Source organism: Mytilus edulis, chromosome 4 (assembly GCF_963676685.1).
Source record: "Mytilus edulis chromosome 4, xbMytEdul2.2, whole genome shotgun sequence".
Taxonomy (NCBI): domain Eukaryota; kingdom Metazoa; phylum Mollusca; class Bivalvia; order Mytilida; family Mytilidae; genus Mytilus; species Mytilus edulis.
In genome coordinates this window covers 43,225,239-43,237,184 of record NC_092347.1, presented here as the reverse complement: position 1 = coordinate 43,237,184, position 11,946 = coordinate 43,225,239, and the positions used below count along the sequence as shown (strand labels likewise).

At 31.0% G+C, this 11,946-nt stretch overlaps 1 protein-coding gene across 1 annotated transcript in view; it reads left to right on the top strand.

Moving 5' to 3' along the window:
* Positions 1–158: 158 nt before the first annotated feature.
* Positions 159–11,946, top strand: part of LOC139521399 (nuclear pore complex protein Nup107-like) — a 39,253-nt gene continuing 27,465 nt past the window's right edge. Inside the window, exons 1-9 of the mRNA XM_071314877.1 lie at positions 159–278; positions 3,273–3,324; positions 4,742–4,854; positions 5,935–6,042; positions 6,710–6,846; positions 9,136–9,196; positions 9,885–10,038; positions 10,497–10,632; positions 11,735–11,812. Of these exons, the coding sequence (XP_071170978.1) occupies positions 3,290–3,324; positions 4,742–4,854; positions 5,935–6,042; positions 6,710–6,846; positions 9,136–9,196; positions 9,885–10,038; positions 10,497–10,632; positions 11,735–11,812 (822 nt within the window). The 5' untranslated portion in view covers positions 159–278; positions 3,273–3,289. The remainder of the gene's footprint in view (positions 279–3,272; positions 3,325–4,741; positions 4,855–5,934; positions 6,043–6,709; positions 6,847–9,135; positions 9,197–9,884; positions 10,039–10,496; positions 10,633–11,734; positions 11,813–11,946) is intronic.

Sequence of the window (11,946 nt, the reverse complement as noted above, 5' to 3'; positions counted from 1 at the left end):
AAAACGAAACTAATTAAATCGTTAAAATTATTGATAAAATCTTTTATTATTTGTTGAATTTCACTAGATTTATGGAGTTAAAGAAGAATTCTACAATATTTAAAAAAATCAATTCAATCTTTTATGTTAAAATTTAAAAGTAAAGTTCATTCGTTTTCATTGAAAAGTTTAAAAAGTGATTACCTCCCTTGATTTTATGGCAGCGCGAATGAAAAATAGATTTTTTTCCCTGAGAAATATAGTATGCGATCACATTAAGCACAGAAGCTGTCATAGAAGTATATATGAGATCTAGCTGTATATTGTTTTCTATTTTAACTGTACACAAAGTACATCATGCATGTAAAAAAAATTCTTACACAAAATACAAAATCCGAAATTATAAAAGAGGGATATGGTGTCACGGAATAGAAGTTCCTTCATAATATAAGTTCCAAAAGGAAAAAATATTGTGGAAAATAATTTCCACAGGAATAAATATTACAGTATATGTTCCTAACAGAATAAATGGTATATAATATTTCTTCCAACAGGAATAGATATTATGACAATGTTTATAACAAAGTTTCCATTGGAACTTCTGTTAGGCGGAACAAATATACGTTGACAATGGGGCATAGCCATAGGGGAATATCGTGTGGGGCATATGTGAGCCAAAATTTGTCCCTGTAAAAAAGATCTAGTTGAACTAATATCATAGGAAATATGATCAGGGATATGATTTCTATATAAATTCGTTACATATATATATAAATATAGGAAGACTTGTTATGAGTGCCAATGCGACAACTCTCCATCCAAGTAACCATTTATAAAATTAAACCATTTAAGGTCAAGGTACAGGCCTTCAACACAGAGCTTTGGCTCACACCGAACAGCAAGGTATAAAGGGCCCCCTAAATTACTAGTGTAAAACCATTCAAACAGGAAAACCAAAGGTCTAATCTATAAAAAAAAATGAGAAACAATTATGAACCACATAAACAGACAACAACGACTGAACATCAGATTCCTGACTTACTAAAGGGGCAAACAATTGCAGCGGTATTAAACGTTTTAATGGTACCAAACCGTCTCAATCTCTATATCCTACCCTAGTCTATAATCGGTCATCTTGTTGGTTCATTCAGACTTTTATATTGTATTTATCACACAGGAAAACTGCATTGACGTCACTACGCTTATACCAGCGTTATAAACAAGTGCAGAATATGTTTTTTCTACTCTTCCAAATTAAAACAAACATTTCTAAATATATGTTGTCGGTGTTATTCTAAAGTATTGTACAAAAATGCCAATTTTCTAAAGGCTGTTTCAAACCTGACTTCCAAATGCTTAAAAACAATTCAGAACTTCAGAAAATCCCACTTCTTGCCTCCATTGCTTTGTGTACAATCGGTCCTTGATTTTAGTCATTGTTGTTAGTCATGTTAGTGGCAGACAAAACAGGCCAAGCAAATATTATGAATAGTATTTTTAAGAATTTGAAAATGACAAGCACTTTATATTACGTCTTACACGATTTTCTCCCCCCCCCTTGAAAAAAACCATCAAAATGAAAGAAAAACATGAGGAAAAAACAATTTTCATGTCATAATTTTGTTCAAGAATATAGAGAAGGTTATAAAAAACAATAAACATATAAACATCGTCCACACTTCGGACAATAACTCAAAAACACTTTCACCAATTTCCATGAAACTTAAGTGAATTGTTTATATCTATTGACGTAAGCTCCCTTTCAATTTTTATAAATTTCAGATTTTAAGTTTTGGATTTATGGGGCTTTATTCATAAAAAAGGGGGGATTTTAAACACTTCGGACAATAACTCAAAAAGGCTTTCACCAATGTCCATGAAACTTTGGTGAATTGTTTATATCTATTGATGTAAGCTCCCTTTCAATTTTTATACATTTCAGATTTTAAGTTTTGGATTTATGGGGCTTTATTCATAAAAAAAGGGGGATTTTCAACACTTCGGACAATAACTCAAAAAGGCTTTCACCAATGTCCATGAAACTTTAGTGAATTGTTTATATCTATTTATGTAAGCTCCCTTTCAATTTTTATAAATTTCAGTTTTAAAGTTTTGGATTTATGGGGCTTTATTCATAAAAAAAAGGGGGATTTTCAACACTTCGGACAATAACTCAAAAAGGCTTTCACCAATGTCCATGAAACTTTGGTGAATTGTTTATATCTATTGATGTAAGCTCCCTTTCAATTTTTATAAATTTCAGATTTTAAGTTTTGGATTTATGGGGCTTTATTCATAAAAAAGGGGGGATTTTCAACACTTCGGACAATAACTCAAAAAGGCTTTCACCAATGTCCATGAAACTTTGGTGAATTGTTTATATCTATTGATGTAAGCTCCCTTTCAATTTTTATAAATTTCAGATTTTAAGTTTTGGATTTATGGGGCTTTATTCATAAAAAAAGGGGTATTTTCAACACTTCGGGCAATAACTCAAAAAGGCTTTCACCAATGTCCATGAAACCTGAGTGAATTGTTTATATCTATTGATGTAAGCTCCCTTTCAATTTTTATAAATTTCAGATTTTAAGTTTTGGATTTATGGGGCTTTATTCATAAAAAAAGGGGGATTTTCAACACTTCGGACAATAACTCAAAAAGGCTTTCACCAATGTCCATGAAACTTTGGTGAATTGTTTATATCTATTGATGTAAGCTCCCTTTCAATTTTTATAAATTTCAGATTTTACATTTCCGTGTTATGAATTTTTATGCTTAAAAAAGGGGGGATTTTCCAATTTTGGGACAATAACAAACACTTTCACAAAATTTTATGCAACTTTGATAAATTGTTTATATCTATTGATGTAAGCTCCCTTTCAATTTTTATAAATTTCAGATTTTACATTTCCGTGTTATGAATTTTTATGCTTAAAAAAGGGGGGATTTTCCAATTTTGGGACAATAACAAACACTTTCACAAAATTTTATGCAACTTTGATAAATTGTTTATATCTATTGACATAAGCTCCCTTTCCATTTTTATAAATTTTATATTTTACGTTTTCTTAAGTAATGAATTTTTATACTAAAAAAAGGGGGATTTTATGAAACTTTGGTGAATATATTAATGTAACATCCCTTTTGATTTGTATATATATTTCTAGTTGATCATATAAATTCATTTAAAGCATAAAAGACAAGTTAAAAGAGCAACAGGCGTATCATGCGCTTAAGCGCAGCCCTTTATTTAATATTGTCTTACTGATATAATTTTCTATGTTGTTTTACAGGAATCTTGTAAGTTATCATGATGGATGAGTCAGACATGACATTAGATCAAAGGTAGGTAAAGAATAAATGTTTGGTTGTGTGTGTGTTTATGTATCAGAGATATCATATTTTTTTTATTGTTTTGTACTTAAATAAGGCCTTTAGCTTCTTCGTTTGAATTGTTTTATATTTGTCATTTTGGGGTTTTTTAAAGCTTTCTGTGCAATATTGGTTTTGTTCATTGTTGAAGGCTGTACAGTGACCTATGGTTGCTAGCTTCAACAACATAAGGTGTGATTGGCAATCATACATGTACATTGTACCAGATCTTCTGCTTCTAATATTAATGCCAGTTCTCTCTTGTAATGCTATAGCTCTTTTCTGGGGCTAATTTACATTTATTTTTGTAAGGTAAAATTATTATGAATAAGATTATACTATGAAAAGTTTCTTTTCTGAACTTTTAAAGCATATACATTTAGGTCAACTTCTGTTCATTTTTTCTCATTTGTCCTTTAATTGGTAAATTTGGATAAAGGTGACAGAATAGTATTTGCAAATTTCTTTTATAAAGCAGGGGCGAAAGATACCAAAGGGACAGTCAAACTCATAGATCGAAAAATAAACTGACAACGCCACAGCTAAATAGGAAAAAGACAAACAGACAAATAATAGTACACAAGACACAACATAGAAAACTAAAGACTAAGCAACACAAACCCATCCAAAAACTGGGGATGAACATAAGAATTCTTCTTTTCATTCCAATCTAGTTCAATTATCAAATTTCTTCAGTTAAGGTGGTACAATGTACCATACACCTTGACTCAAATTAATTTGACTCCTTTAATTTTTCTTCAAATTTTGACAAAATATTTACTTTGACACTCTTGTCAAGAATATTAAAATTTCAAAAAAATTGAACCAACCACTTCATGGGGAAAATTTCATTGGATATATAGCAGTTGAAAACATTTGTTCATCGAGAACCGTAATATTTCTTTAACAATGGAACGTGATTAAAACGTTCAGCTGATTTTGTTTCAAATAAATATTATCATATTAGAAATCTCAATTTACCAAAGTCTGCAAACAAACCTATATAAAATCTGCAATTCCTAGAACATTTAAATTCGTGGTTCAACTGTACACAGGACATTGACGAAAATTGTATTCAATGAATTATAATGAATCCACAGTACATGAAACAGCTTTTTCACCTTTGGTCAAAATGTGGTGCTTCTGAAATAGTTATCTAGCATCAAACTGTAAGTGACTTTTAATAAGGTGTATACAAGGATAAAAGCAAATAAATATTAAATGCAACAGGGGCCTACTTTTGTACAACAACAGTTTTTGTCCCTTGCATCAACTTATAAAGTTGAAAACATGGTAAATATCGATAGCCTTGACAAACTCAGATGCACTTTACATTTGATTATTTGGATATTCTTTATACCTTATATCTTTTGCCTTTTGATTTTTTAAGGCCAAGACAAATGAGATTAGAGGCCATGTTGGAAGGAGAATCCCCAGCTGTACGGGGACAAGAACAGAGTAGAACTTTCAGGAGGAGGAGCGCTAATGTTAACATACAAAAATGTATCCTCTCTGTTTAAAAAATAACCACTATTATAGTTTATGTGTATTGGTAAAAACAACTATGTAACTGGATTAATCATGTTATGGATTCCTTTCCAAAGAGTTGAAAAGTCTGTTAATTTGAATTTGTTTTGGGTGAATTCCTGTCTTGTTTAGTCCAGTACTACCATTATTCATATCAATAATTTATGTGAGAATGATTTCTGTCAACTGGAGTCATATATAGATAGAATTAGGTAGCAGTTACGTAACATGCTTTAAAGGTGTAATTTTATAATTGTGACTAAGATGGAGAGTTTTTTCATTGGCACTTATATCACATCTTCCTTTATCTATTTATGATAGTTAGCAAAACATTTAATGGTTGGAGCTCAAAATTAGGGTTAGTCAGGAAGCCCTTAAAACATACAAAATACATGTATATGTAAATGTTTTGTATTGATTAATAAAGTTTTAGTCGATAAAAATTTCCACAATTTGTTTGTACGGAAATCTTGTATGACATATATAATGTGAGCAGCCAGTCTACACACAGCCTCTGTTTTATTTCACTGGGTTTTTATGTCTTTTGATAATGTAATGATAATAACATATTTGAAATCAGGGCTTTTACATTAAAATGTATGTGGGAAGGTAGAAATGGAAATTTAAATATTAAATGTGGGTCAATGGTCTATTTTCAGTATGTGTCTATTACCAATTTACCATTATGCAAAATTATCTAAAAAATTGTTCTTGGTTATAGGGATATTTTAAAATTCCCTTCCTACCCTCCCACATAAATTTTAATGGAATAGCCCTCACCAATTCTCCATGTGACAAATTGTTTCTTTTAAGTATGTAGGTAACATGGAAGAAGATTTTATGACAATTGGCTTCAGAATTTAGTATGTTCTTTTGAAAAAAATTCCCATCTTTTCTAAAATTAAAAAATGTGAAGTATACCAATAAAAGTTTAGCAGGAGCTAGATTTTTAGCGGAATTTTTTTCCAAATGCCATCTGACAAAATTCCTGTAACTATTGCTGGAGTAAACGCAATATCTTCACAGAATTATTTTAACATCCTTGACAAATAGTAGCTTTACAAATGCTTGATGAAAGTATTGCCTCTCCTCTAGAAACTAGAAATGCAGCAACTTCTAGCTTTTCTAGAACACCTGTTCATGGCGTCCTGAGGTACACATCATGTAAGTAAAAATAAGATATTTTTTAATACATGAAGCTATTTAATATATATTATGGAGGAGCAATTATAAAGACATGTTAAAAATAAATTGAAGTTGTTTAAGAATCAAATTCAGAGAACCTGGTTATTTTTTTCCTCTCGTCCTCTTTTTGTTGGTCTGTATGTCTTGACTGTTTTTGTGCATGTGTTCCATGTTGTGTTGAATACAACTTTGTACTTGCTTGGATTCAGAGGTATGTTGTGAACTTGGTCCAGCATCACATTTTAAAGGCCATAAGCTGTTCCTCTGACACTATATGTCTCATACCTTTCTTCTTTAAGTAAGATTTTGTTGTTATCATGTATAGTTGGCTACATTGCTAATTTTATCTGACAACGTTTTGCTTAGAAGATTCCAGGAACTCCAACCATTAGTGACATATTGTAGCATTATGAAGATACATTGTGTAGGCTAATCTGAGCATATTTTCTAAATGCTAATTTACTTTAAAGAGTTGTGTATATTGAACTTTACACACTCAATGTCACATTTGATAGGTCAAAGTCCAATTCAATAATTAAATATCAAAACAATTTTTAAGATATTTAAAAAAAATCTGAAGCTACGAGGGGATTTATGTCCCAAACAGTTGACATTTCTATTAAGTTAATATGAATTTGTTTCTTAGATGCTCCAAAGGCAATTGATGTGTCAACCATTTTGGGTCCAACACCAAGAAAAACTCCACAGAAACAAGATAACATCTCATTCCAGACCTCACTGTTGCAGCATCAACCACAGAATAATTCAGGGACGCAATATTTAGTAAGTTGGATTATTGAAGTATAGATATATACAGAACTTAAAAATAGCTTCTCTGGGGAATTTTCATAGTGGATGCTGATGATTCACTCTTACATACCATAGGTATTATGTAAAAAGTCAGAATGTTAACACTTCTAGTCACCAGTCATTCCAATGTTTCACTAAGAATTACTCAATGCAGCCAATGGGAATTTTTATTTGTGCGTGTGTTACTGTTCTATATTACCCAATTTTAGATAAATGTAAAAAAAGATCTATTAAATCTGTAGATGACATGAATCATTTCTTAAATAACTGCTAGAAAAAAATGTGATTGATTCTCTTAGTTTTCAAACCAAACATTTGCCATTTTTTATTCAGATTATTTTTCTTGTAAGCTACCGTCAAATTCACTGTTGACATTTTGTAACCAAAGAACCGTCGTGTTGACTTGCTGAAACCAGTAGATATATGAATAATGCATTAGAATAGAAAAAAAAGCAACACCTACCTCAAAACGTTATTTTAGTACAATATAATCCGAGTTAAGAAGGTAAACACAACAGAAAAACCTTCAGCTTTGGCGTTTTCATTCATATAACGTCATGTTTTGAAATATCATTAATGTGCAAAACATTAATGGAATTTCATGGAATTTTAATTCATTTTGATTTTGTACATTTTTTTAGCTCACCTGGCCCGAAGACGGGTGAAGGGCCAAGTGAGCTTTTCTCATCACTTTGCGTCCGTCGTCCATCATCATCGTGGTCATCCGGCGTCGTCTATTAACTTTTACAAAAATCTTCTCCTCTGAAACTACTAGGCCAAATTTTACCAAACTTAGCCACAATCATCGTTGGAGTATCTAGTTTAAAAAATGTGTCAGTTGACCCGGCCAACCAACCAAGATGGCCGCCATGGCTAAAAATAGAACATAGGGGTAAAATGTAGATTTTGGCTTATAACTCTGAAACCAAAGCCTTTAGAGCAAATGTGACATGGGGGTAAAATTCTTCATCAGGTCAAGATCTATCTGCCCTGAAATTTTCAGATGAATCGGACAACCCGTTGTTGGGTTGCTGCCCATGAATTGGTAATTTTAAGGAAATATTGCTGTTTTTGGTTATTATTTTGAATACTATTATAGATAGAAATGAACTGTAAACAGCGATAATGTTCAGCAAAGTAAGATCTACAAATAAGTCAGCATGATCAAAATGGTCAGTTGACCCTTTAAGGAGTTATTGCCCTTTTTCGTAATTTTTGTAGTCTTGTACAAAAATCTTCTCCGAAACTACCAGGCCAAATTTTACCAAGCTTATCCACACTCATCATTGGAGTATCTAGTTTAAAAAATGTGTCCGATGACCCTGCCAACCAACCAAGATGGCCTCCATGGCTAAAAATAAAACATAGGGGTAAAATGTAGATTTTGGCTTATAACTCTGAAACCAGTTAAATTGTTTATCTAGTAAATATTTATAAGCTCTGAAATTTTCAGATGAATTGGACAATGGGTTTTTGGGTTGCTGCCCCACAATTGGTAATTTTTATAGAAATTTTGCTGTTTTTGGTTATTATCTTGAATATTAGTATAGATAGAGATAAACTGTCAACAGCAATAATGTTCAGCAAAGTAAGATCTACAAATAAGTCAACATGACCTAAATGGTCAGTTGACCCCCCTCAAAGAGTTATTGCCCTTTATAGTCAATTTTTAACAATTTTCATTAATTTTATAAATTTTTGTAAATTTTTATAAAATATTTTCCGCTGTGTAACTAAAAGCCAAGTTTATTATAGATAGAGAAAATTGTAAGTAGCAAGAATGTTCAGTAAAGTAAGATCTACAAACACATCACCATCATTAAAACATAATTTTGTCATGAATCCATCTGTGTCCTTTGTTTAATACATGTATGCACATAGACCAAGATGAGCGACACAGGCTCTTAGAGCCTCTAGTTTTTATCTTTGATGCATTAATTCTTTTTAGTTATGCCTCAGAATAAGAAAAAAGGCAATGTAAGGTGTTTCAATTGTAATTAATTATGTTAACCACAATGAAATCGACATAGTGTTTGCTCATAGGTTACAATACATGTGGATTTACGTGGGAGGTATATTTTAACAGCCATTTTTATGTACATTTCTAAGTCTGTGTTAAGTATAGATATATAGAGAATTTTATCACGGTGTTGTTTACAAAGCTAAAGAAGCACTTCATATTAGAATTCACAATAATATGCTGTTTATAATTACAAGAATTGTATATACAGTTACTGTAATACGTAATTTCTCCTTCTGCAGGAGGATATGACAGAAGATTTGACCACCACTAATGTAGGACTGTTAATAGAGGAAGGTCTTGGTATGTTTACTTTGTCTTACAAATTTGCTATTTTGAGTCTACACTTAGTGAATACACATTTAACATATATTTAAATCTTCTCATTTGTGAGGTGAACCATAAATTGATAAGTAACTTATGTAGAAAATGCTGAGTTAATTGTCAATAAACAACTTGATATTGATTCAGTGGAAAATTAAGTAAAATTACAAAATATATTTGCTTCCAAAAAGTTGATAAGCATAAATAAGAAAGTATGCATGAAATTTAAAAAAAAAATCATATTTAGGACACTATTATTAGTTAATTAAGAAAGTATTAGCAGCGTCTGCCACATGCTAGGTTCAAACTCACAACCTCAGTGTTTACAGGCTAGTGATACAGTAGATGTACAATTAGAGCACTTTTCCAGCCAGTCAGTCTTTAAGATTTTGAGCAACTTAAAAAAATAAATTAAAATACATGTACAATGTAACTTTCCTAATCCAACACACTGGGGGACCAGAAAAAATGTTGGAATATTCAGGTTTTTACTGCAAGGATAAACTTATTTTGGGACCATGAAAATGTGTCGATTAAAGCAGGATGTTGGAATACTCAGGTGTCGGATTAGGCAGGTTACACTGTACAAAATGTACTACAAATAACGTTTTGGATATACTTATGCATATATTCTTTAATTGATACTTAGAATTGATTTATTTTTCAGGTTGTAAAGGTTTATTCCAGGATTTTATGCAAATAATGAAATCCTTTCCATCAGGAAATCAGTCTTTTAGTTTGTTACAAGGTTATGAGAAGACTTGTAGAGAACAGGTTACAATGTTAAAGAAAACTTTCCGTGGAGCTACAAGAGATTCAGTGTAAGGAGTTATTAGTTATGGAAATTTTAATATTCACTGAATAATGTAAGAGCCATGGAAAAAAAATTAAACCTTTCCCTAAATAATGGGCTTGGTGTTGATTGCTGTTCTTTGGATGTATGAGAGATTTACTAGAAAAGAAGCTTTTTTAAAATTCATTTTATATACATTTTTGTAGTTTATAAGGAAGCTAAGTATCTATGCTACAATGTACTATTTATGTGTTAAACATAATTAGAAGGTTGATTTACAATAATTTTGATTTATACTATGAACTTATAACTGAATAAAAGTGGGAATTAAGATAGGAAAGTGACAATAAATCCTTTCTATTAGAATTTTAAAGAGCAAAACTGCATTAACTGAAAGTTAACACTGATAACAGAAACATATTTTTTTCACAGCAATTTCAAATAAATTTTAGATTTTATATCATTACTTAAATTTATTACTTTTAGGTCACAACAGAAATATGCTTTGTTACACTTACTGAATGAAGAGAGAAACACATGGCAGCTAGTTATGTCGTTGTTCAAAGATCAGGTGGAAGCAGAACAAAAAGATGAAATGGGTGAAGATATGGCAGTTGATCAGGTAAATCATTGGTTCTAATAGATTAAGATATGGCTGTTGATCAGGTAAATCATTGGTTCTAATAAATTAAGATATATATGACAATTGATCAGGCAAATCATTGGGTATTATAGGTGAAGATATCACAGTTTTTTATGGGTGGCCTATTAATTCAAACAATTATGTGTGTTTAAAAAGATCATTCCATGTAATGACTATTTTAGCTTTTTTTGTTACTTTTATTAATGTTTTAATTTTAAAATCATATTCCCACTAGTTAAATAAAACCTTCAGCATGTATCTCATAAAAAAAAAGCATTCTATACACACAACTGTCTTTTTGGACCTATTATTGTTATCCATCCACTATATTTTTTAATTAGGGGAAAAATTAGACTAGTATTGCTTTGTCATCTCATTCAAATTACATTGTGCAAAACCTTGGTTTTATTGTATTTTAAGGACATGTCATGAAACTTGCTAGATTTCATGTCATGCAAATATACATTGTATATCAGTACAACTGAGTGTGTGGCTAAAGCTGTAGAATATCTGTTGTATTAAGGATGTACTTAGGTGAGGTTAGGTAAAATTTAAGAAATTAAGAAATTAAAATTGATACTATAAGCTGGTAGAGCATCAATTAAGGATGAAGATAAGCGAAACATATTGATAGTTCATGGACCTCCTTTTCCAGATATTTGAGATTTAAAATATGGCGGGAAAAGGCTGACTCTGACTTTTACCTTATATTTGCATTGGTATTATTTGGGTCTCAAAAGAAAATCAAGAATCTGCTAAAATTTTGGTAAATGACCTTTCATGAGCTATTAAATCTTATATGAAAAAATAAATGGGTCTTATGGGGCAAAATATTTTACATTGTATTGTATGGAAAAACACCAAGGAGTCCGAACACTTGACACAAATTCCAAAACCTCACCTAAGTACATCCTTAAAATAAAAGTCATACTGTGATATTTATATTTGATATCAGACTGAATTTGTCTTTGTCTATCTGTGTAAGTAATATGTTAAGGCTTTAGCTGCAAATTTGAATGGTTATGTAATTGAATTTTTACTTGATAATGATTTAACAATAATGTTTGATCTCTATTTCCAGGAAACACCTTTAAGAAGGAGCGATAAAGAAGTTGCAGAAAGTTTGTTTGAAAAGCACTCTGATGTTAGACAATGCCAGGTCTGTTGATTTTTTTTCATATTTCATTAATTATTTTGCATGATCATTTGATGAAGAAGTTTAAAGTCAAGTTTCACAGTCTTATACATTGCTATACTGTAGAAGTATCTTATTTATGGGGTACTAATTATGAT